General features: G+C 49.3%; 1 protein-coding gene and 1 non-coding gene across 2 annotated transcripts in view; both read right to left on the bottom strand.

The window, feature by feature from the left end:
* Positions 1-26,798, bottom strand: part of ST8SIA2 (ST8 alpha-N-acetyl-neuraminide alpha-2,8-sialyltransferase 2) — a 67,506-nt gene that overhangs the window by 23,618 nt on the left and 17,090 nt on the right. Inside the window, exons 2-4 of the mRNA XM_070618564.1 lie at positions 11,860-11,922; positions 7,936-8,064; positions 3,528-3,785 (exon numbers count right to left, since the gene is read on the bottom strand). Coding sequence (XP_070474665.1) covers positions 3,528-3,785; positions 7,936-8,064; positions 11,860-11,922 — 450 coding nt within the window. The remainder of the gene's footprint in view (positions 1-3,527; positions 3,786-7,935; positions 8,065-11,859; positions 11,923-26,798) is intronic.
* On the bottom strand, positions 23,375-23,504 carry LOC139078540 (small nucleolar RNA U109). The gene has a single exon (XR_011531548.1). It is a non-coding gene; the product is annotated as a small nucleolar RNA U109 (small nucleolar RNA).

The following is a 26,798-nucleotide window of genomic DNA, read 5'->3' as shown; positions in this document are numbered from 1 at the left end:
TGAATAAACATGCAGAGCGCAGAATCCCACCTGGAGCATGCTAATCGCGAATGCATGTGAAGTGATGATGATAATGATGATGACTTATCTGTGAAGGGGCATTTGTTCATAGGATGCTCCCTAAGAAAAGAGTGTGTGTATATGCGGGTGTGTGCATGAGTGTGTGTGTGTGTGTACAATGAAGTTTTGAGCCCCAAACATCTGGGAATTTACTCTGCACACACGTGACCCTGAGTTAGGCAGTCCACTCGCCCTGGCATCGCAGGCTCGTGGGGACCAGCCCTCCCGTCTGGCCTCAATTCCCAGCAACACCTATGCAACCTCTGCTCGGTCAAGCACTGGCCTCCCTGGTCTGTGAACCTACCCTCTGGCTTCCGTGCCTTTCCTCGGGTGTGTCCTCCTCCTGGGACACAAAGTCAGCCAACTCAGAGTGTGGCTTCTTGAAGCCTGCTCTGCGCTCCCCCAGAAGGCTGCACGTTTTGCAAGCTCATGCATTTTGCATGCAGTGTGTCCTCCCACGATTCACGTGCCGAGTCTTCTGAGATGGGATGAGGTCTTAGTGTTTCCCCCGCGGCGGAGGGGCCCCATAAGCACGGAGCTGGCAGACCTGATTAAGGTCTCAGGTTGACAGAGGCTGAGAACACACCATCAGGACCTCCTCCATGTCTGTTATCTCAGCGATGCCATGGAGCCCCACCTCTGTGCCAGGCACAGGCTTGGACTGGAGTCCGGAGATGGACACAACCACTCTGCTTTGGAGGAGCCCACAGTTGGCGTGAGGCGCTGGGGTGGGGACACAGGGCTCACGGAGAGTGACTGTTCAGAGAGGCAAAAGCTACAGGAGAGGTGGTGTGGAATCGTGGGGTGACCTCCACGGACCCCAAAGAAAGGCGGGGGAATGAACACTTAATGTGCCCTGTTGTGGGCGAGCCCTGGGCGCCGTCTCCTGCAGCGCTCCCAGCGCCACACTCTGTCTGCTCTCTGTTCGGGAGCTCTCCAGGTGGACGGCACAGCAATCCCCTACGTGGGAAGGACCCAGAGCATTGGTCCCGGTGGGCCAGGGGAGCCAGTGCTGCCACTTGGCATCAAACCTGGGGTCTATACATACTGGGGTCGTGTAGTATTGTCCTAAAACACCACTCTGTCTACCCCACAGACACACAGATCTGTGAGAGCCACGTGCATAAGCCTAAAGGTCAGAGGGCATTTGCGCATTGTTTCGAGTAGCTCTCTCCTTGGCGTTTTAGGTCTCTCTTTTCTAAGTAGATGCGGACTGGACTCCCAGGGGAGAGGCAAAGCATGCTGTGGTCGTGCCTCACAAAGTGCTGTCCCCACACCTGCAGCCAGGGCGTTAGAAATGCAGGGTCTTGAGGGGCTGGCCCCATGGCTGAGTGGTTAAAGTTCTGTGTGCTCCACTTTGGCAGCCTGAGGTTCACCGGTTCGGATCCCAGGTGTGGACCTACTCCACTCATCAGCCATGCTGCGGAGGCATCTCACATACAAAGTGGAGGAAGATTGGCATGGATGTTAGCTCAGGGCTAGTCTTCCTCACAAAAAAAAAAAAGAAAGAAATGCAGAGTCTCGGGCCCCATCCCAGACCTGAGAACTCTGCATTTTAATAAGCTCAGGTGCTTTGTATGCTCGTTAGAGTTCGACAGGCACTGGACTAAAGAATGGGTGGTATTCACAGCGGACAGACCTCGAAGACACAGTCCAACCAGCCCATTTTACAGATGACGACACTGAGGCCCAGAAAAAGGAATGACACACATCAAGTCACATGACAAATGGGGGCAGCAGAGCCAAGACCGGACTCCAGACACTGCAGTGCCTGCCTTGCTGTGTACGTGTCGACAAAGGGACCTGTGGCCAGAATCTGCCGCTGCCTCTGGACCTTCCTGACGCAGGGCCGGGTAGAGCCTGGAAAGCTCATGGTGGGAACTCGTGAAAAAGGCAGCAGCATGGCTTCCACGTGCGACACCAGATCAGAAAGGCTGCCCTCCATGCTGCCCAGCATCCGGGAGGCGATCCAACCCCACCCAGAGGAGGACTCCACCCCCACTCACCCTTCTCTGACTTCCAGTCGGACAAGCCCGCCACACTTCAGACCGGAGGCCTTTGAGAAATAGGGGCTGAGCCACTGGCTATGACAGGCACAGACAGAAGCTGGCAAAGCATGTCAGAACTAAAATGACTTTGGCTGCTAGGCTGCAGCAGCAGTTCCATCACGTGGAGGTGGGAGTACACACACCGTCCACCCCCACGTCTGGAGGTTCCGGGAGCTCTAGGAGAAGGCCGCGCCCCAAGGGACAAGGCTCTCTGCATCGGGACAGTCCTGACAGAAGCGTGAGACGCGGCATGCATTCTGCCATGGCTGGGGCGCTGCTTGGGATGAAACCCAGGGCTCCATGTGCCCTACTTTTGACCAGGAGACAGCAAGGCCTTGTTTCCGAGTCTGTCTGGGTTGGGGTTCAAGTGTCAGGGCCAGGGGTAATTGTGTATCAGCCGACTGAAAAATGAGAGCTGATATTTCAGCAAAAACGATGGTCAAGCACAAAATCCAAGTTGCTCTGTGGCCCCCAACTTCCCCGATTTTGACTACAGGATACTAAAGTGACTAGTAAAATACCACCTTCCAGAACACTTAAAAGAGTTTTGCAAACTTGGACCAACAACTGGCCAGCCCAGGAGATTTTTTACCAACATTTTATACCAGGCTCTAGGCAGGAGTCGGCAAATGTGTGTAAACGGCCAGACAATAAATATTTTCAGCTTGTGGGCTATATGCTCTCTCTGTTGCAACTCTTCCCTCTGCCCAATTCAACTCTACCCTGGTGAGAAAGCAGCCCCTGAGGGTATCAAAACGAATGGGCGTGGCTCTGTTCCAATAAAGCTTTATTGATAAAAGCAGGCTGTGGGCCACAGTCTGCCCACCTCTGTGCTAGACCAGTGGTTCTCACCCTTGGCTGAACGTCAGAAACACCTGGGCTCCCTGGGCCACTTGCCCCCAAGCCTTCAGATTGGTTTAATTGATCTGGGGTGCAGTCTGGGCATTGGGACCTTTAAAGGCTCCCCAAGCGATTGTAACATGTAGTCAAGATTTAGAGGTGGCGGGGCTGTGGGGGAGAGTGGGGGGGGGGTGCTGTCTGCCCTGTGGCCAAGTAGTTAAGTTTGCATGCTCCATTTCGGTAGCTCAGGGTTCACTGGATCGGATCCTGGGCACGGACCTATGCGCTGCTCATCAAGCCATGTTGTGGCAGCATCCCACATAGAAGAACTAGAATGACCTACAGCTAAGATATACAACTATGTACTGGGGCTTTGGGGAGGAAAAAAAAAAAAAGAGGAAGATTGGCAACAGATGTTGGCTCAGGGCCAATCTTCCTCACCAAAAAAAGCAGGAAAAAAAAAAAATTAGAGCAGGGAACAACCCAACCAGTGTATCTTATTTCAACCTCTTGGGACAACTGGCAATGCTTAACTTAAATTGCCTGTCGCTCTGGGCCCAGAGGCCCTGCTGTGGTTACCTTATGACAAAGCTGTGAGTGTCAATCTCCTGCCCGCAGCCGCTGTTCAGCAAGACCCCAGAGTTGCCCACGATGGCACAAGTCTGGAAGTGCTTGTTCTTCAGTGGAGAGGTTCTGGGGAGGAGCTCGTAGAGGTTCTGGGACACGTTCATCGTGCTGTCTCGGTCGAAGATGTAATGAATAATGTCTCCAGGCTTCAGGGTCCCCTTGAGGACAGAAATGTCCTTTTCAGCATCCAAGAACTTTAAGATTTGCTTCCTACAAAAAGCAAACACACATGAGGAAAAAGTCTTCCTGCTGCCAGCTGCTGTTTGCCAACCCAGCCCTTCCCATCCTCTGTCACCCTGCAGGGCGGCTGCAGCCAGCGCACAGGTGGGGCTAAGAGCTCAAATGCCCTCTGAGAACGGGTTTCAGATGCGGATTGTCAGGAACGGCCCAGAGATGACGACGGTGGGGGCCAATCTGGTTGCTGTGGTTATGCCCTCTTCCTCTGAGATGTGACAACTGCCCTGGGAAATGACTCCATTAGGACACAATGTGAGCCCATCACAGAAGGTCCTAGAAGGAAGGGTGACCCACCGTCCTGGCTTGCCCAGGACAGTCTGGTTTTCACACAGAAAGCTCTGTGTTCCAGGGAACCGCTCAGTCTTGGGCAAACCCAGACAGGGGTCACCCTACATCACACTCCCCTCTATTAGTGGGATTCAGGGCCATCATCTGGCAGGCAGTTCTGAACTAGGAACAGGAAACCAAGAGGACACGTGCCCCTCATTCCTCAGTGGCCTATTGTCTTCCATGGAAGGCTTCTCTGGCCAAAAGGGCCTCTAGGGGGTGGATGGGAGTGTGGACACTGTGAGGCGCGTCAACCACCCTACTTTCGAGAGGCTGAGAACACGCCTCCCATCCGTGAGCTGGTCTGTTTCGGGGGAACGTGCTCCCCCATCCTCCTCACTGCTGTCCAGCTTTGTAAATATTGATACCTCTCTGGTCCCACAGAGCAGAGTTCCTTTGCGTTTCAGAACAAAGGTGAGCAAAGGACAGCTCTCTGGGCTCTAGGGTTACTTTGATTTGGGGGAACATTCTAGAATCATCTAGCAAAGTGCACAGATGGGATGGAGTGTGGTCAGAAAAAGGATGGATGCCCTGGGAATCACCAGGGAAGTTTTACTCAAACCATGAGAGCCTGCCCCCAGGAATCTGAGGATCCTGGCTGGAGGTTTTACTTAAAGAACTGTCTAAATTGCCCAAAAGATCTTTAGAAATGATTCAGGTCATACAGAGAAAAATAAATCTGGTACGCAGATCAGCTGAAATGGATTTCATTTCCTGCAGAAAGCTCCTATCTAGAACAGATACAATGATGCCAGTCTCCTTCTCCTCAGAGCCCTGGAGGGACACAATCTTCACATACTTTACAAAGGTGAGAATTTGCAAAATGGTTGCCCATTGCACAGATAGTAACACTGATGCCTGAGAGCCTGGGGGATCCGAGATGCTCACAGCCTGTGGCATATCCCAGTAGGATACACATTCGATCACTTGGGGGAACTATAAAGAATTCCGAAGCTCCGGGCTGACCCCTGAGAAATGCTGATTCTGAGAATGGCCCAGTCTCCGCATGCTTTCAAAAGCTCTGCAGGTGACTGATGTGTAACCAGGTTTGGGAGCCCAGAGCGTAGCCACAGGCAGCTGGACCGTTTGGCAGGGCTCCACACGCTTCTTCCACTCGCCTTTCCTTACTCCTGATCTGGATCTCTTTTAGCACGCCCGGGAAGTCCCCCTTGCTGAGTGATTTGTATCTCTTGATGGAAACCATACACATTGTTTTTACCCACTGTGTTTCACCAGAGATTATACAACTTGACAAACTAATATAGTTTGGAAATGGCTAAAATCTTTGCATTTACTTACCCCAAAGTACGTACAAGCAACGAGAGCCCCCATCAATAAACACCTCTGTGAGGGGATGAATTTCTAACTCATTATGAGAAATTACTATCAATTATTAAACATCATTCCAAATCACTCACAGAATCTTTTATTATGAATCATTTTGGTGATTCATCGAAGAGAGTTGAAGGAAATTCTTTTTCCCCCTGGGTGCAGGCACGCTGTTCCTGCCGAGGTGGCTGTGTGTCTATAGGCTCCCCATGAAGGTCACAGTCCGGTCTTCTCTGAAAGGGGTGTGTGTGTTCATTTCTCCACCCAAGGGCGGGAGAAAGGCCCAGTGGGAGCTGTGGGTGGACGTGTGCTGGGGAGAATAGTGGCCCCCCAAAATGTCTACCTCCTAACCCTTGGAGTCTGTTATGTGACTTTATTTGGATCTTTGCAGATGTAATTAAATTAAGCATCTTGAGGGGCGGGCCCGGCGGTATAGCAGTTAAGTTTGTGCGCTCAGCTTTGGCAGCCCGGGGTTCGCCGGTTCGGACCCCCATGCAGACCTAGCACCGCTCATCAAGCCGTGCTGTGGCAGGCATCCCACATATAAAATAGAGGAGGACAGGCACAGATGTTAGCTCAAGGCCAATCTTCCTCAGCAAAAAGAGGAGGATTGGCGGTGGATGTTAGCTCAGGGCTAATCTTCCTCAAAAAAAAAAGAAAAAAAAATTAAGGATCTTGAGATGAGATCATCCTGGAATACCCTGGTGGGCCCTACATCCCATGTGAAGGGTTCTTATAGGAGACAGGAGAGCAGAAGACACACACACAGAAGAGAAGCCATGTGAAGATGGAGGCAGAGATGGGAGCGATGTGGTCACAAGACAAGGAAAGCCTGGAGCCACCAGAGGCTGGAAGAGGCAAGGGAGGATTTCCCCTGGAGCCTTCAGGGCGAGCGCTCGGAACTCCGGCCCCCAGAACTGTGGGAGAACACATTTCTGCCGTTTTAAGCTGCCACGTTGGTGGAATTTGTTCTGGCAGCCCCAGGAAACGAATGCAGTGTTCTCACTGATGCCACGGGGCTGTGACCCCAGGGTGAGTACCGCAGGCCTGCAGCTGTTGGAGCAGCAGGAGGGGGAGGGTGCGCCCAGGGGGTGCAGAAGAGGCGCTGAGTGAGGGCCGGCAGAACAGGGGCAGGACGAGTGAGGTTTTCCAGCTGGTTTCTCAGCTGCCAGGTCCCAGATCTCATGCCCCTCTATTCCCCACACCCCACGTTCCAACACGAGGCCTTGAGACCCAGGGGCTGGGGGCATTTCCATTTTGACAGTGAGCCTGCCTGGAGGGGACAGCTCCCTGCTCTGTGTGGTGACACATTTAGTAGCTGTGGGCAAGGTTGTCCTTCGTGCCCCAGGCCCCTGTTCTCTGCACCCCTCCCCATGGTGATGGCCTGGGAAGGTTGGCTGTGATAGTCAAGGTTTTCTCCATCTGGTCCTGGCTACCGTGCCAACCACATCCTTTCATTCCCTACCCGTGTCTTCATGTCCCAGCAGCCCTGAGCATAAACACCAGACTTCTGACTCTGCACATGTGGGACGCAGCTTCGCACGTCTGGCAAACTCCTACTTATTCTCCAAAACCCATTGCTCCTGGCAAGCTTTTCCTGGTCAGCCATCTTATCACCTTAAAAAACAGAGTACTGGCTCCTCACTAGGACCTCTCTATTTGCACTTATTTATAAGATGCAATCTCGCACTGTGCCGTCCTATCTCTGCCTATATTCGTGTCTTCCTGCTAGTGTGTCTGATTCATGTCAGCAGCCCTGGCCCCCAGCACAACGCCTGGAAACAAATCGTTAGATTATACTGCCCAGCCTTTGCTGGGTCAATCACTGTTATAGCGAAGTCAAGCGGCCAAAGTGCTGATGTGGTAATGCCTTCCCCATTCCCACCACGCAACAACGACCGCGGAGCTCTGCAACATCACCCTGCAGAGAGCAGGACAAGACCTCTCTCTCGGCAGCCAGGCGTCACATCGGCTCCTGGGTCACCGGATGCCCAGCACTGGTTTTTCATTTTCACGTTGTCAGGGAGGGGCAGCCTACTGCAGCCACAGGGACTGTGGGAGGGGGCCGCTTTCCAAAGACAAATGGGATGACTGTCACCATAGAAAAGGGGCATGGACGCCAGGCAGGCCCAACCAGGAGATGTCACTTTAGGCCAGAGACGGATGCTGAGAGAGGACCAGGCTCTCGTTGCTGCTGATCCAGGAGCCTTACTCCTTCCGAACCCGGGACCTCAGCCAGGTGCTCCTGCCACCAGCCCAGCCTGAGTCGCCACCCACGTGTGCTGGGCTGCTGCGCTGGCCCTGGGTTTTCATTTCCAACTGATCGCTTACAGACGAAACCGGCCTCGGCGGGAAGTAAACATTTTATTTCTATCCTGACTTCTTTAGATGATGGAGAGCGGCAATTTGCCGGCTCGTGCGGCAGAAGGCCGGGTCTGTCTCTTGCCCTATAGGTAATTACCACTACCTGATCCTCAGCGAGAGCGTCTGGTTGTGCCTCCATTTGGCCGAGGCTGGCTGGATGTTGTGCTTAATGCTTTCATTACTTCTGTCAACAACAGCTGGCGATGAGGAGCCATTTATTACAACTTCAGCTCTGGAAGGAGAAAAAAAAAGAGGAAGAGGGTAGACATGATCTGTTAGCATGCCAACGACAAGTCTAATAGTTTTGTTTTTGCTCGGGCTTGAATGTAAACTTGAGAAGAGCGAAATTGCTGTTATTACCTGAGAAGGGAAGGAAGTCTATTTATCTTCTAGAATGCACAAACTCTCTCCCTCAGGGATAACCTACATACATTCTCGGAGACAGGAAGGGGGTGATAAACTCCTCTTCTCCCCACCCCCACCCCCGATGTTTCCTCCCGGTGGGACCTAGCAGTCACTGTCAGAAGAGTAAGACTTCTTTAAGCTCCCTTTGCAAAACGCCAAATAGCAGTTGCATTAGCAGCCAATTATCATAAGACAGTTTAGAAACTTAATAAAGAGAAAACAAAAACTCATACTGGAGCAAGTGATGTAGCCTGTGGCTTCTCCCTCCTCCCCCATATCCTGTCACTCTCTTGTTGGTGACTCTGAGATGCCACCTCAAACATCTGCCTGCTGCCAGAGTTATCGGGGCCGTGTCTCTCTCTCTCACTAGATCGTAAGCAGGGAGCTCCCTCACTCATTTCTATATTCCTCAACGGTCTAAAGTAGCAGGTGCTCAATAAATGTTTATTGCATTTGAATTTGATTTTGCCCCGGGGGAGGCTGGAGTGGATGAAGTAGCTGGCTGGCTCTGTGTGCCGGGGGCAAATCACAATTCTGGTGCATACCATCTTTCTGCCCGACTCAGGGACATCAGACATTACAGGACCCACTTAAAATTCCAAGCCTTGAAATCTATGCCAGTAGGTTTCTAAGAAACTAGGTTACAATTCCATCTCTTAAGGCGGTGCAGGAGGCAGCCCGCCTCTGCTGGCTGCACACAGATGTATGTGGGTCATATCAGAAGTCCCTTTTGTCTGTGTGGCAGCAGATTCTCCCCGTTGGGATGATAAGTGATGCCAAATTCTGAGCTTTCAAGAATTCAAATCAAACATCCATGTCCTCCGCATTTATCTCGGAACAGCCCAGTTAAAAAACATGAAATGCTTTTAACGAGGTCTAAACCTAATGCCCTCTCTTGCTTTTTGTAGGTACAGAAGAACTCCATTTGGGGGTACACATTGTCTCCTCACATTCTCTCCACATGCCTCCGTTCCTCGATATTCCTGACTCCTCTGGCTGATATCACTTGTCTTGGATTGAAATCTGTGTAACTTTTGCAGAGGATAGGAAATGAAAGGGTTTTCAGTAAGGCAGATGGACTCAAGATGCAGGCTTAAGGGAGCCTTTGAGAGGAAACAGAAGACCCGAGCCTTTGTAATTTTTGCTGTTTTCATGAAAAGAAGCAGAGGGTATAGTAGAAAGATTTCACAAGCTGTGTGACTCTGGGTAAGTCACTTGGCCTCTTTGAGCCTCAGTTTCCCCACTTATAACAAAAAGGATAGAAGAGGAAGATATCCAGCTCTAAGGTTCTAGAATTCCATAAGGACTGCCACTGTCTCCTGCTCCTACCACTGGCAGCTACCTCATGAGGCTCCTGGAGGAGCTGGTTGTGGCCGCAACTCTTTGGTACCCCCTACTTCTGTGTAGGTCACAGGCAGGAGCAATGGTCCTCAGGACCACAGATTTAGCTGCCACACCCCAAGACCCCAAGCTTCCCTGAAGCTCACATCAGTAGGTGTCTGCCATAGAAACGCTGTAACATTTGTGATGAGGAGCTGTCTTCCTGAGAGGCCAGCTGACGTTCTCATCAGTAAGCAGTGACTGGGGCCTGGCATCTTATGGCTTAAGGTGGACTCAGTCTAGGGTGATCCTCCTCAGAACCTGGGGCACCCTGGGCGACCCCAGGCTCTCTCAGGAAAGAAGGGTCTGAGAGGTATTCTATCATGGATGCCTGCAGAGGCTTAGTGGGAAACCTCCAGAAGGGGTTTCTGGGCTTCTCTGGGACACACGGTGGTGGAGGTAGGAAAGGGAAGGAGATGAACACTGGCATGGATAGCGATGAAATTCCATTTCTGTCTCCACTTCCTAGTGAAACCCTGGACGGGATCCTGCACGGCCAGCCATGGTCCTACTGGACTTTAACCTGGCTCTGTACTATCTAGCCAGGGGACTTGGGAAGGTCACTTTGGGTCTCTGGCCTCTCCTTTCTTATCAATAAAACCAAAGGACTCAATTAGATAACCCCAGGGACCACCTGAGAGCACTGGATTTACACGCTCTGTGTTGCACCAACATGGCTGGATTGGTGAGTTGAAATATTCCTCTTCGGTGAATGTGTCCTCCTGTCTCCAGCATCTCCTCCACTCCAATGACACCAGAGTCTCATTTCAGGCTTGTTTCTTTGCCTGCCGCAGTGGCCATCTCCTGATGCCATGGACACATCCACAGTGATGTTAATGAGCATCAGTTCAGTGCCTTTAACCGATCAGGCACTAGGCACTGATATTCAGTAGTTCTAACCTTTGAAACACCTCTCGAAAAAGGCGTTGCATTGTTGTTCTAATTGAATGACGCAACTGAGGCTCAGAGGGGTGAAATCACTTGCCCAAGGCTCCAGCTGACAAGCACAGGGTCTGAATCCAGGTCTGCCTGGCTCCCAAGACTGTTCTTCCCACTTCTCATACTCTATCCCAACAAGACAGTGCCCTCCCGCCCCCAAGTTACCACAGGGCACCAGGATCCTGCTCAAGGGGCAGGATCTTCTTTCTCCAAAAGGGGGCACCTTTCCACTAGAAGAGAGAGGAGCTTGGGGCCACATGGCTTCCTCTCTTACTTCTGCCATATCTATCTGCATTTCACCAGGCACACCGCAAGCTTCATTTGTAGTTCCAAGGTGGTTAAGAGGTCATTGGAGATCATGCCCTCTCATGATGTCAAAAACAGAGGAGGGAGCCAGTCATGACTGAGTCAGTCATGTAGGGTCAGGAATGGACATACATGACAGGTCTCATATGGTCAAGAGACCTAAAAAAAAATACAGAAGGGCAAATAACAGACCCTACTCTGAATAATTTGGACCTCTCCTTCCCAGACTGACCAAAATAGGATATTAAGAAAGTGAAACAAGACCTTCATTTTGAGTAGTAGCCTTTGTTTATGTCAAACAACTTGGCATTCTCTTCTCCCTTCCATTGCTCCTTAAACTCCGGCCTATAAGACTAGGTCAGAGATATGGGGTGGTTGTCACTGGTGGACTCAGAGGCATGGTCCAACCACAGCCAGTGGTCAGCCTGGATCTGCTGACTTGCAAAGAATTTGTTCCCTCCCCAGCATCGAGCTGTCCTTGGCCAAGGACTGTTATGGAGGAAGCATTCTTTCAGAATTTAGAGAGTGCATTCAATAGTCAAGTTTAACATTGCTGAGTTGACTCCCTAAATATTTTTATGAGGTATCAGTGAAGTTCCTGAGTTATTTTCCATCTTAACCTGGACAAGCTTAGATCTACCACAACAAAATTGGGTGCATGTCCTGATTCCCTTCAGAGTCTCCATTGCTCAGCAAAAATACAAGTTGTGAATAAATTCATTGGTGGCCCAAGCATTTCAAAGTGGGTGGGCTGTTTTCTGAAAAGCGCTGCCACCCATCTGAGTTTTCCGTCTCTGCAGGCTCCAGACCTCGGGCCATCTCATGGACTCTCATATGGACAGCTCCTCCCCAAAAGTGATTAGGGAAATGCAAAGCCAAAGTGAAACGAAACAGATCTATTTGCTAAGTAAGAAGGGCACCATCCAGGAAAGGGGAGAAGCAGATTAATAGCTGCCTTACAGCAAAAACAAATGAACACAAAATCTAATTTACAAACCTATTAGATTTGCTATGTAAGCTGTTCACAGCCGATCTGATTGTACCTCTGCCTCCAGAATTCCTGCAAGACAAAGGAAATGCATTATTTATAAACCCAGCTCTTCTTCGCAAAGCCCTTTTCAATCACCAGGAGATCCTGAAGCCCGCCTGGAGAACTACAGAGGGAGGATGAGATCTCATTCTGGCCTTTCCAGAATGGGCAACATCCCAGCCCAGCCACAAATCCAAGCATTTTGCAGGGAGGTAGATCCTCTCTGATCCTCCCAGATCCTCCTCTGCCTCCCACATGAACATTGTTTCAATTCGCACCAAGGTTTCCACTTGAGACTCTCATTTGAGTCTTGAGACAAATCCCTTTGGGATTAATCTCCCCTGGTTAATCCCACAGGATAGCTTGCCTCAGCATGACTCAGCATCTGCTCTGCCATGACTCAGCATTTACTCTAGCATGACTCATGACTCAGCATCTGCCCCTGGTCTTCTCTTGCTTTCACTCCCATGTGGTAAGATGTTGTCCATCACACTTTCTCCAAACTTGAGACACCAGAAGTTCAACAGAGGCAGCAAGATTGACTCAACACTGCCTCCAGCCAAATGTGACAAGAATTTGCTTTTTGGTGGCAGGAAAAATAACATTAAGTGGTGTCACTTTGAGGGGGAGCAGGAGATGGGTAATAGGGTCCTTTGCTTCTTCCTCTGGAGGACAAGTTTTTGGAGTAAAAGGATCCTAAGGCCCTTTCCACACCCCCCTCCCCACCCCCCATTCAGTTCTGTCAAATTCCATTCCGGATGGGGCTGTCAGGCCAGGAAGTTTCAGCCTGCTTTGCTATCACACGGGGACAGGGGACAGTCGAATCGATCTGCCCCTGATACCCAGCTCACTTTGTGCCCTGTGTGTTCTTAAAAAGTTGTATGTGTGAGGCTCTAATTATTTTTATTAAATAATTTTTTTCCACTGATTTATAGGATGTGTGGCTTGAGGAGATATTTCTTCGTATTTTTCTCACTTTTTTAAGTTCCATCTAGCCTTTCAGTGCAGGTGTGGGTGAACTCCAGAGAAACAATGACAATCACTGAGAAAGCTGTGTATGTAAGGGAATCCTGGGATATAATGAGAACTCTCTGGGGGAAATCAATGCCTATCTCCACACTGGTTTTAAGTCTGGATTTTTCTATCTGCTTTCTTTAACATTAGTATGATTTGGATATAAAATTGTGTGTGTGTAAACATATATACATGTCTTTTTTATGATCGATTGAAATGTCTTTTCAACATTATTTGACAATAGGCGGTATTCTCCCACCTCGCAGCCGGACGACCAGACAGCAGGAAGCGCGCTCCGCCCCGGGGACCAGTCCCAGGTCTCCCTTCGGGTCTCAGATTTCATCACTCCCAGTCTAGTTCTTAATAACACAGAGTATCGGGGCTGGCCCCGTGGCCTAGTGGTTAAGTTCGCGCGCTCCGCAGCAGGCGGCCCAGTGTTTCGTTGGTTCGAATCCTGGCCGCAGACATGGCACTGCTCATCAGACCACGCTGAGGCGTCTCACATGCCACAACTAGAAGGACCCACAACGAAGAATACACAACTATGTACCGGGGGGCTTTGGGGAGAAAAAGGAAAAAATAAAATCTTAAAAAAAAAAAAATAACACAGAGTATCATTGGTTCTTCCCAGTTGAAACCAATGCCTAACATTTCCTTTTCGTCCCTCCTCGTCTCCCCTTGGGATGGCGGAGCTCTGGCACTTTGAACTCAGGAGTCTGGGAATATCTGGCCAGCTCTGGCCCTGGAACCATAATCCACTCCAGTCAGACCCCCAAGGGCTTTCCTGGGCGTGCTGCTGTCCACATGTCACTGACCTTTTACAACCCCCCAGCCTGACCCCAGTCCTCAAAATCAGTACTCCTGGGGGAGAAGGAAGACCTGTGGGGCTGGATAGTAAGTCAAGTACAGTAATTAAATGTGTGGTAATAGCTCAAGACTAATGAAAGGTTAATGGCACAAAAAAGATCGTCTAGCAATGCTGCATAGAAGAATTGATTTTTAAAAATCATTATCAATGAGAAATTCAATAAACAGTCCGGAGTAGTTGGTTAACATTTGGAGGTGAGTCGGAGACAAATCAGCTGAGCGTGACCCTACTCTAGACAGCAAAATGAATTTCAAGCGGATTTAATGTTTCCCAAACTTCAGTAATTCTCATATTGCTATCACCAGCTGGCCGTATTTTGTTTACCACCCATTCTGTTATCTGTATAAGTTTTAAAATTGCCTCATCTTTAAAAACTTCTTATCCTAAGCAATGCCATCGGTGAAAATACAGGTTTGATATCATGATTATATACTCATTTGAAAAGAACACGAAGCCATTAACACCAAAATCTTTATCAATGGAATTTCTAAAATCATATTATCACCAAGAATACTTCCAGCATCCTCTGGGAAAGACTGAATTAAACGGTTAAATATTTAAAGAAGGCAACCCATGAGAAATTGATAAGAAAATGGAAGAGAATATTTATCAAATCTTCGATGAGGTATGAGGAATGTATGTGAAGAACTTTTTAAATTCAGAAGTGTAAGAGGTAATCATGAGAGAAAATGTAGACAGATTTGACTGCATAAAAATTTAAAACTCTGCTTACACAAAAAGCAAACCTCAACAAACTCTGCTCAGTGTCATTTGTGAAATCCAAGAGGGCTCCGGGTAAGAAGAGTGCTACATCTGTGCATCTATCTGGTTTAATGTAACCTGGGGCTTGGAGAAGACCAAATCCTGGCAACAAACTGTCTCCCACTGTCTGTTTCTTCTCCTGCCTCCTGGCCAGGTCCTGGGGAGCATCACGTCCTGCCAACTTGGGCACCACAAATCCATGTACTTTTTCCTACCAATCCTTCCTCTAACTCAGGGTTTCCAGGCCTCAGCCCTATTGACATTTTGGGCAGGATATTCCTTTCCTGTCTGGGGGAGGCTGTCTGGGCACTGTAGGATCTTTAGCAGCATCCTTGGTCTCTACCCACTTTGTGCCAGCAGCAGCCCGCCCCAGCCCCCAAGGTGTGACAGTCAAAAATGTCTTGAGACATTGCCAAATGTCCCCTTGGGCAGAGGAGCGCAAGTGTCTCCATTTCAGACCTCTGCTCTCTCTCTTGTTTTCTGCCTGGTGCCTCTGGGGAGCTGAATCATCCACCAACCAGCCCACTTGCATCACCTTTCCATGCCAAACCCCAACCCCAACACCTGTGCCTCCCTTCAAAACCATCCGGATTTTCAAGACTCACCACCTTTTCCTTCTCCTTTCCTTGACAGCACTCAGTTCTGTTATAGCATTTGTCACCTCCTTTTCATATTGAATTATTTCATGGGATCAAAGACGGGAGTCTCCAAGGAAACCTTGTCATTTACATAGTCTAAACTCCTCCTCTTATAGTTGAAGAAACTAAGGCTTAGGGATTTATTTGGTCCTGGTTTCAGTTTCCTTGGCTGCTCGCCACCCTAGAATGGAAGCCCCTGGAGACTGTGTATGACCCATGTCTTTTATCCTCTGTATGCTGATGCTTTGACATCTGGGGCCTTGCTGACCCTGGAGGGACTGCCCCTTCCAGACTCAGCCAACTCCTAGAGACAGTAAACAACTGGCCTGGGAGTCTGCCTTTTGAATGCAAACCAACCAATCCAGAGCCTATGTGCCTGCCACCTCTTTTACTGGAGTCTCACACTCTGGGCCACTATCACCTGGGGCCAAGGACCGGACAACCAGGGACAGCTCCTATGCCCCAGAACCTGCTGAAATTATTCAAACTAGGGAACCCTAAGGCTGCCTGCCTTGCCTCACCCTTCCTTCCCATACAAACCACAATAAAGGCACTTGCCCACAGTTCCCTCCTCCCCTGCTGCCTCCTGAAGGACCTGGTGCTTCTCCACGTGGCCCTGCGTGCGGTGGCAGGGAGTATAACAATCTTTACAGTGGCAGCCGTCTCCTGATCTGCTGGCCTGATTATACCTAAATAATAATAAAATATATATTAAAATGGGGTGGGGATCCTGTCTGTTCATCTTCTTAGCCTTGCACAGTGCCTTGCCCAACTGGGGCTCAGTGAATCAAAGCCAACCTCAATGTTACATGGGACTTCTTTAAAGTCTTCCTTGCCATTTGCACGCTGTGTTCCTACATATTATTTACACGAGTACAAGACAGTTTCACCCCTCAGACATCCATAGAATGGGGCAGACGGTCATTCAAAGAAATTCAGATGGCAGACGTCTGGCTCAAAATGAATCATGTGAATTGACAAGGGATTTTTTTTTTCTGTTTAGGTTTTACCTCCAGTGTTGTTAAAATAAGCTTATACTCCTTGTGATGGTGGATGGGGACACCTGCTAGGTTGAGTGACAGAAGAGGACGACCAGGTGAAAAATATTTGCTAGAGATAATTCGCAGCATGCTGAAATCATAGAAACATAGATGCTTAGGTCATCCAAGTGAGAAAAGATATGGGAAAGCAGTTTGCACACTATAAAGAACTCTATAGAACAAGATATAATACTAGTAATAACCACCGTCCATTTGACCCTAAGTATTCTCAGCCACAGTGACGACAGAGGTTGACAACTTTAAAGCTCTGCATTTGAGGATGTCAATCTCCTTTCCACCACTGACATGATATTCCCTCCAAATCAAGTGTGCACAGTAAACTAAAACAATAAAGAAAAATGCTATGTTAAAAATAATAACACCATGCACTATTGGGTTCGTCTTTAGTGAAAAGCAATTAGCGAGCCTGAAAACTGCATTTCTGTTTGGCCTCTTCACCCAAGCCCAGCTGTTCATAGGTAAGGTAATGTCCACATACTGGGATCTCAAGAGTTATGTTACAACCTCCCATGTCCTCCGTTTTTCACTAGAGAGTCAGGCTCAGTAAACGAACTTTCAGGAGCTGACAGCTTGAATTAAGAGTCTGGATCCAACTGAAACAGTTGATTAGTCCTGAGAATAGAAGATTAAACTAAAGGACAATTCATGAATTTGCAGATGGCTCTTCCTTCACAGTTTTGGGAGGATGCTGAATGTTTGTTTTTAATTTGTGCATAAAAGCTGCTGGGGTTCCTGCCTGCTGACACCCCAGGGACACACCGTAAATATATGGCCTGACAGACACACGGTGGGGAAAAAAGCAAGGAGAAGGATGATTTGGGGTCAGTCACATGAACACAGCTAGGGCTTCCAACAGGGTTCAAGGGTATTTTTGTTTTGTTTTATGTTTTGTGATAAAATATACATAACATTTCCATTTTATCCCCTTTTAAGTATACAATTCAGCAGCATCAAGTATATTCACAAGGTTGTGTAGCCATTACCACTATTTATGTCCAGGACTTTTCATCACCCCAACAGCAACTCTATTCTCATTAACCAACAACTTCCCAATCCCTCCTCCCTCCAGCCCCTGATACCCTCTATTCTACTTTCTATGTCTATGAATTTGCCTATTCTAGGTATTTTATGTAAGTGGAATCATACAATATTTGTCCTTTTGTGTCTGGCTTCTTTCATTTAGTATAATGTTTTGGAGGTTAATCCATGTACCTAGAAGAAGCCTGGTTTTGGATGTGGCAGCTCTAAGGAGGCGGAACACCACAGAGATGGGGGAAGGACGGGCCCCGCCCACGTGTTTGTGTGGAGCCCTGAGCACCTGTGATCAGAACAGGAGCAGAGGTCTCACCAGCTCCTCTGTCTGAACAGCTCAGGGGCTCTCCTGCCCAGAGCTTACTTGATTAGGAACTTCTCACATTTGTTGCTGGCAATTGAGATTTGCTGCCCATCTCCTCCTCCATCTGAGGAGCTAGTTGCACTTGGCCAAGTGCTCAGACGGGCAAGGGGGCCCCGGCCCAGACTGATCCAGTGCAGATAGATCCTCCCCACGAGGCTGGCATTGAAAGTAGCTTCAGTCGCCCTAGCACCGTGGGAAATATGGACCCCATCCTTTGGACTGGGCCAGTTTCAACTCCTCAAGAGACTCCATCACAGGGTCTCTCTGATTCACTCTGAGCAGAAGGCAGTTGCAGGAGTCATTGTCCATAGGCCTGGTAATTCGTTTCAGGTTGGTCACTGTGAGACCATGCCCTACCACCTGGAAACTAGTGGAGAACTTCTTCCAAGATTCCAGTCATCCTGGTCTAAGGCGTCTTCAGCAGATGCCACTGGATAGTCCCTGATGAATTATTTGTACCCATTCACCAGATGGTTAGGAGTGATGTAACGGCTGGGGTCATCAGGAGACCCAAAAGTCAAGGTCATCCCTTCCAAGCTCTAAGAACTAGAGGCTACTGCATCCGTGCCACTCACCACCTTATAAGTGTAGCCAGCCTTCCCAATCACCTTCCACAGCAACTCCAAGGTTCTGTATCCTTATGAGTTGGCAAACTTTTCTTTTAAAGGGCCAGACAGCAAATATTTTAGGCTTTGTGGGCCAAGAGGAGAAATTAAAGGTCTTATGCAGATGAAGCTACTTAAGCCACAAGAGAGAAAAGAAATTTCCACAAATTTCTTATTGGCGAAATTAAAAATATAATATAATGATCAAGTACAATTTTTTGGTACTAGGTCTACTAATGAGAAGAATGTAATTCCTTTCGGGGCATAAGATTTTACTTAAGTGAGGTTCAAAGTTAGTGTTCCTGTCATCATGATAGAAAGGTGGCCTCATTCTTCTACAAAGCCTTCCCTTCCTTCTCTGAAACACTATCTTCCCTCTGATGGACTCACTGGGACGTGTTCCCTGAATCTGTCTTTTGGACTCATGCTCTATCTACCCTTACAGCGTTCGAGAACTTTCATATGGGGAAGCAAGCTAACAGCACAAGCTCCGAGATTAGAGTCCCTGGGTCTGAATTCTAGCTGAACTAATCATTAGTTGTGTGATCTTTGACTACTACTTAACCTATCTAGAAGCTTCCTTTTGTTTCCTCACCTATGAAATGAGTAATAGCACCTACTTCATGGAGTTGTTGTAAAGATTCCATGAGTTAAGGAAAGCAAAGATTGAGAACAGTGCATAACATATCGTAAAGCACTTAATGTTATACTTCTTTCGATTTTTTTTCCCAACCGTTTAAAAATGCAAAATCATCTTGGTTTGAGGGCCACACGAGCACAGGTAGCTGGCCAGATTGAACCCGTGAGCCATACTTCGATGACCCCTGCTCTAGGATGTTAGGAGCAAAGCACCCATCATCCTCCACATGGGAGGCATCTTTGCCATATTTCTGCTTGATGGCATCCTTCTGGCTGAGGCAGGCTTCTGCTCCCATGAGCATAGCTTTCCTGAAGCCAGAGATCCAACGGCCAGGACCGTGAACTCCTGTGCTGCCAGCTCACTATGAGCGTGAGAACTTCCGTGGGTCACAGTGAAAGCTGGAGCTGGCCAGTCACCTCTGGATTGCAGTCAGGAGTCAGTGTGGCCGTGCAGAGGGCCCCCTTTCAGCACCTTCAGCTTTACAGGCAGCAAGCGGAACTTCTAGCACACTGCACCAAGTTTAGATTTATCCCTAGTGCCACCCAGGCCCGTCACCAGTTTGTTACTCTCCTCCCATTCCACCCACTCAACTTCTTGCTCATCAGCTCAGGCCTAATAGCTTTACCGATGTGCTCAGTCTCTGAGACACCTTTTGCTATAGGGCAAGTCTTATTGTTGTACCGAAGCTCTTGAAAGCCACAGATTCTGAAGCACTGCTGGGCACAGAGCTCTGAAGAGACCAGTGTGGGTTTCAGCCTTGACCATGGTGTTTCCACGACAATTGCAATCTCCACTCTTGGGCTTCCGCCGGTGCTGTTGGTGCCAACGAGGAGGGTTAAGTCAGCAAGCTCATGAGCATCTCTTTTCTTCAGGCCCCCAGCTCTCCTCATCGACTGCTCAGCTCCTTTCTCTGCCATCCTCTCTTCCTTCACATTAAATATTAGCTTGATTTGGTTTACCTTTTGCTTTGATTTCAGCAAACGTTTGCTTGTTAGTCAGCTTCCATCGGTAGATGAAAAGGAACCAGCTCACTCTTGGCTCTTCCGTTTGCTCAACTTCAGAAAACATCCGTGAGAACTTAGGGCTTTGATTATGTTCCAGCCAATTTCCCCAGTCTTCATAGACAAGGACTTAGAGGCACCTGCACATCACGACGCAAGTAATCGAGTCACTGGGATGCCCAGCATTTCCCATCACGCTCATTCCTGATCCTTTCTCATCATGAAACTGTCACCCATAAGCAGGGGGGACCACGCAATTTATCGTCCAAACCACACACTCTCTGAGTAAACGGAGGCACCGACCAGAGAAGACCCATGAACTGCGGTTATGAATTCATGTGGGACGCCTCCAATCCACACCCTTCTTATAAAGGAGACAGACTTTATAATACAGAGACTTCTAAGAGAGTGCTGCATTCCAAAATCCCAACCACTCAAAAACCCAGAAACCAAAGGACTTAAAACTCAGAGGCGATAGATATTCGTGCTGTTGGCTGAGCTGGACGTGGTGAAAGCTGTCAGTACAGAAGATGTCTTCTGTAAGGTGTTCATGGCAATAGAGCCTTTTCTGAGTCCCCTCACCCCATTCTGAAGGTCCTCCTTTACAGTGAGCCAGTGCCCCCTGTCCTGCCTCAGTGTCCTTGTCACACTTGCAGCAAGATGCTCCCTCACTCAGCTGCCATTGCAGCTTCCCCACCAGCCCCCCAGATGGGGAACTAGCATAGGGTTGGGGTCATGCTCATCTCTGTATTGCCCTGGGGGGGGGGGAAGCGTATCATCTGTTCATCAAATGTGCTCTAGAGAAGATTGCTGAATGAATAGACGACTCAAAAAAGCTGAAGGCGTCCCTCTGCTGTAGAGAAGAGGAGCCCGCCTCCTGGAAGCATGGCTTGGGGAGGAAAGAGAGAAACCCCAGCCTCATCCCCACCACTCCTACCAGTACCCGCCAGGCGAACTCCAGGCCCAGGGCCTTTGCACTGGCTGTTCCCTCTCCCTGGAATGTTTTTCCTACGGATATTCCCATGGTTCACTCCCCTCTCCTTCAAATCTTGGCTCCAATGTCACCCTCTCAGAGTGGCATCCCCTAATGATTCCATTTGAAACAGCATCTGCTCGCTATTCCCCGCACTGTGGCCCTCCCTACTCCCCACCCTCTGGGACCCCCATCTCCTTTCATCTTCCTATTACCATCCTCAAGCATTAAATGCCTGGCCTGACTCTGCCCTGGAATGTGAGCTCCCTGATGGAGCGGCTGTGGGCCTTGCTGACTGCTGTGCCCAGTGCCAGGACCGTGCCTGGACATCAGAAGGGGTCAATGAATACCTGTAATAGAAGGAATCTGCCTTTTCCTGTCCTTTGTCACAACAGAGGGGTCAGCATCCTCTGATCCAAACCCAGTACCTCCAGCTGTGCTCTGAATTGCACCCCTTCCTGCCTTTCGAGACCCTTCTTCCATTAACTATTTCTTCTCCTTTCCAGATACTCAGCAGCTTCCTTTCACCTGTGTAATAATTCTGATGCTCACTTTGGACCTAGTATATGCCAGGCTCTCTTCTACAAATTTGATGTCACTTCATTTAAGCCTTGCAATAGCCCTCTGAGGCAGAAATGATTATCTATTTCTACATAAGAGACTGAGGCACAGGGAAGGTGACAAACTTGCCCAGGGACACATAACTACTAAGTAGGGACACCGGGATTTTAACTCAGCAGACTGGCTTGGGAGCCCAGCTCCTAATTACTCTGCCACGTTGCTGGCTCACACTCACCAGCATTTATATATATATTTGCTTTTCTCATCTTATTTAAACAACCCAACCTTAATTCCGTATTCCCCTCAGCTACTTCCCTCTCTCCCCAGCACTTTGCAAACATTTTTGAAGTCTCGTCTACACTAACGGTCTCTGTTTCCTCATTCCTCATCCTCTCCTGGTACCACTCCAGTCTGCTTTCTGTCCCCATCACTCCATCAAAAGAGCTCTCGTGTGAACACCGTGCAATGGACATTTCTCAGTCCTCATCTTATTCCAGCCCCATCAACGTCTGACGCTGGCATCACCTACTCCTTCCTGGATAGGGACAGCCGGGGCTTCCTGGTTCTGGCCCAGGGTGGCCCTGGACAGACCTTCTCCCTCTGGAGGAACTATGCTACTGGGAAGTGACATGATGAACGATCCCAAATGAAGAGATGGGTTAGCGTGCTCAAGGCATCTTTAAGATTCCTTCCGGCTCAGAAAATCCGTTATTTTAAATCATCTTCTCTCAACACTCTAAGGTCCCATTTGCAACGGCATCAATTCCCTCCTTGATCCTTGTTGTTCTTCTGGCAGACGGTACCCCCAATTAGAAATCTCGATTTTCCTCTGTATTCACACCCAACAATACTTTTTAGTTTCTCTTACAAAATACTAGTTTTATAAAATTTCCAAATACAAAATATTGCTGAATATACTTTTCCCCCAAATGAAACATCCTCCCTCCCTCCCATAAAAATTACTCCTTAAGAATGATACCTTCATCCCAGGTGACAATGCTTGTCCCTGACGGATGTGTTGACAGAACTCATCCCGAGGAAGGGGATGCAGATTCGAAGACCAGTGAAAAATATTAACAACTTCATTTGTTTGAGGCCCATCTTGTGCCAGGCACTGTACCGGCTGCATTTTAATTTTCGTATTTCTTACTCAGTTTTAGAAATAGGGCCCTCAGGCCCAAAATGGTTAAGTGATTTGCCCCAGGGCACCCAGTGAACAAACTGGCAGAGGGTGGTCTGTGTGTAGCCAAACCTCGTGCGTCTGCAGACAGCTGACCCCTGGCGCCCCGTCCTTCGCCCGCTGCATGTAAGGATTTAACATACAGTCAAGGTGGCGCCAGAGAATTAAGAGAAAGCAAAGGCTACTCGACACGCAGTTGTGAGATAGTTGGTGAGCTAACGGGGAAAATATTCTAGTTAGATCCTGCACTTGCACCACATCGATAAGGATAAATGTGATCCTGCCATTAAAAGCTATGCTTAGGAGCAGTTTTATATGAAAATTCACCCAATCCTCCTGTCTTAGTCTGTTCGGGCTGTTGGAACACAATACCACAGCCTGGGTGGCTTAATCAACAGAAATTTATTGCTCACCGTTCTGGAGGCTGCAAGTCCGAGATCAGGATGCCCACATGGTCGGGCGACGGCCCTCTTGGGAGCTGCAGACTTTTCACTGTGACCTCACCTGGTGGAAAGGGCCAGGGATTTCTGTGGGGCCTCTTTTATGAGGGCGCTAATCCCATTCATGAGGGCTCCACCCTCATGACCTGATCACTTCCTAAAGGCCCCACCACCAATTACCATCTCATTGGGCAGTAGGGCTCCAACATGTGAATCTGGGGGGACACAAGCATTCAAACCATAGTGCCTCCATGGGCCAGTTACTTAGTGTCCACTTTTGACAGTCACTGGGCCTCCTGCTGCAGACACAGTGTTAACCTTGGCTGTCGTTTTTCCCTTTTTTTATTGTATTAGAAATATACTGCCGCAAAACCTTAACTGAGAGGTTGTCAGCCCTGAAAACTCATTTCATTCATGCCGCATGGTCTGGATAAATCCGTGTTCTTTAAAGAGACGGAGCACCGCCCATCCAACGGACCGCGCTCTGCTCTTGACTCACCTCGCCGGGACTTGAAAGGCCTCTCTGGCTTAAGCCAGCCTTTCTTCCCTTTCTTTCATTCACTTCTTGATAGACCCACGTTCAGACACAGCGTCCCATTAACGTCAGCTGCAGCCTTTTCCCAAGAAAACTCCTGGAGGGCACCCTGGTGGGGGAGGACTTTGAAGTCGTCTTTCTTCCGGGGGTTTGATGTGTCCCTTCTCCACCCTGCCCAATCCTGGATGAACACCCGCTCCCTCCGCCCAGCGGTCACTGGTCGTGGAGCGTCCGCGTCATCTGGAAGGATGGCTGGACCATCAGTTAGAGGACCGGAGTTCTGGCTCCTGATGGGTTCTAGCTTTGCAGCCCAAGGCCTCTCCTGGTCTTGATGTCCTTCTCTGCAAAGCGGGTGCTGCTGTGGGACTACAGTGAGAAGCACAGACAGACATGATGTCAGCTGCGGCATTGTTAGTTACGGTGATGGCCACGGCCCTCCGGATCAGAACAAACCACTGCTGGGTGTGGACTCTGCTGAGCCCCTTGGAACAGCTGTCCTGGGGAAGTTCCCTTTCAACAGCACAGTCCATTAGGGAGAGGTCAGGAGCAGTGGATGGAAGAAAACGGATTGTGTTAATCCTGGCAGAAGCATGATCCTCGCTGCTGCTGCTCTCACTGATGGTGTGCCAGGGGCCGTCCGGAGCAGAGGGCCAGGAGAAATGGGACTCTCGTGTGGACGCTGGACCCTCGCAGTATGGCCTGGTCCTTGAGCAGGTCGGTTCTCTCTGCTCTGCCGATGAACTGAGTAAGACCTCAAAATAGCCCTTAGACCGTGGACTCCTTCCTCCTCCATCAGTGGCAACACTTCTCCAGGTTTTCTTTGAACCTTTCCCCTACCTCCTCCCAGCCCTTCCTCATTTGTCCTCCCCATAGATGCTGGGGCTGCTCAGAGCCCACCCTGAGCCCTCGTGAAACTTCAACTTCCATTGTTCATCTCTATGCCGATGATGCCCTGATGTACCTTCAGACACACCTCACTTCTGGCTCCAGAACCATAGAACATCCTGGATCCCTCCACACAGACCTCAAACCTGACCAGAACTCACTCTCCGTCCCACTCGTTCCCAGTGTTCTCTCTGGGAACGGCACCCCACCACGCTATTCAGAATCAGGGTGGTGTCAACACTCCCCACTCCCTCTCACCAGGGTCTCCCTTCCAAGACCACCCAGCCCTCAGATTTTACCACCTGAGGAGAGCAGGAGCCTTCACTCTGGAGCACTGCTGGGACCTCTGCCTTATCTCCCGTCAGCCAACCCCTCCCACGTGGGACCCAGCTTTCTGAAATGCCAAGTGGAATGGGGCACAGCCTCCTTGAGACTCTCCGGGGTTCCCACACAGGTCCCCATAGCTTTCAAAATAAAGTGCGGACACCTCAACACAGCACAAAGGACCCTTTCTGAGCTGGCCCTCTCTGTCCTCTTCCACCTTCCTACACATCCACCAGCTAACTCACCAAGCAAAGGGTGGTTTCTGGAATGTGAGTCAGATCACAACAAGACTGTCTTTGAACATGATGCTCTCTCTCAGGAATCCCTGATTCTACTTTTCATTTCCTTAATTCAGAGTTTATGAACTGCCAGCCCCAGGTCAAATCTGGCCCGAATATGTATTTGGTGGGCTTGCATATGCTCAACTTTTTTAGAATCAGAGGCCAATATTTAAAAATGATAAAATATTCGAATTTCTGGCTTCTTTTGAATAGTCGGAAGAACTGGCAACACTGAATCATTGTAACTGGTGGAGTTGCTAAGTGGCCATGCCTCATATTTTGGGGGATATACGCTACATTTTCCCACAGTCCACACCGCTCCCTATTGTCTTACACTGGGCTGTTTCATTTATTTTGTGACCTGCTCCGACCCTGAAGGCATTTGAGTTTGAGATCACTAGACTCACTCCTACTCAGGCAGCAAAACTCAGCTCACGTCACCTTCTCCATGAACTTCCCTGACTCAGAAGCCCCTCTTATGCCAGGTACAGCAAGCCAGCAGGACCTGAGGGTATGCAAGGAGTGGTGGGGGCACTAGCTTCTTGCTCCTTCTCAGTGACAACTGACAAGATGCTTATGGATAAAGTCAACCACAAGCAGAAGAGGAACATACAGGAGCACAGTTCTTTCCCCCGGCAATGCTGAGAAGATGAAAGTGCTGGCAAAGGAAATTTGAGAGGTGACACCTATGACACGATGTGAGGCTGCTGTCTAGGGCTTGCTGATTGAATCACCAACTGATAGAATAGATTGATAGGATGAAGCCAGCCCTGCCTCTGGAAGGATACTCAGCCCCAGTGTCTTCGGGTGTCAGTGGTGGCCTCTATCCCCAAGCCCCACTCCGTGTTCTGTAGGAGTTCAAGGTTCTGGGGAGAAATCGGGGATGGAGGCTGGGTCCTCCCGTGAGCCAACTCCTGATTGCCTCGGAGAAAATCCCAGAGATGGTGCTCAGGGTGGAAGAAAATGAACCCCAGCCCTGTTGATTTAGGGCATGGAAAATGACTTCACTCAACAAATGTCACTGTAGCTTGTAGTAGGTGGAGGGTAGAGTGGGGATGGGCATAGGGAGGATGGCGGCTCCCAATGCTGTGTGCAGGTGGATGCTAGAATCGAGTGCCTGAAAGGGGACTTGGGAGGGACTGCTGGGATGGACAGAGCCAAGAGGAGTGCTCATCACCACAGTTAACACTGCCTGGGTACTCAGCACACGGCAATCACGGGGCAAGCCCTTGCTGCGGATTTTCTCCTTTCACCTCCATCACAACCCTACGAGGTTGGCGTTTTTTATTATTCCCATCTTGCTTAGAGAGTAAAGCATCATATCCAAGAATGTACAGCGAGGAGGGGGCTGGAGGCTGGGTTTGAGCCAGGCTCTATCTGACAGATTGTCTCCAAATTGGGAACTTGGGGCAAGGGGTGGGGTAGGGGTCAGAGCCTGAGCTGAGCCAAAACTGGAGCTTAGTGTAACAGGAGCCAACCCAGAAGAGAAGCAAAGAGCAGGGCCAGATGGTCATCGTACCTGGGACACTACACCTGACTCCAGACAGACACCCGAAACGTCACCTGGCAGAGCTAAGAGAAGGAGGTACGAAGCCAAGTCAGGACAAAGGGAATGTGCACAGGGGCCTGGGGTTGTCCCATCTGACTTGATTCTTACCCTCTCATTCTAGGAGGGTTTGGCCCTAATGCTTTGAATGTTTCCAGAAGCTTTTCAGGAAGTTCAGGTTGTGCAGAAGGCTGGG

This window comes from Equus przewalskii, chromosome 1 (assembly GCF_037783145.1).
Source record: "Equus przewalskii isolate Varuska chromosome 1, EquPr2, whole genome shotgun sequence".
Taxonomy (NCBI): Eukaryota; Metazoa; Chordata; class Mammalia; order Perissodactyla; family Equidae; genus Equus; species Equus przewalskii.
This window is presented reverse-complemented; position numbering and strand designations above follow the sequence as displayed.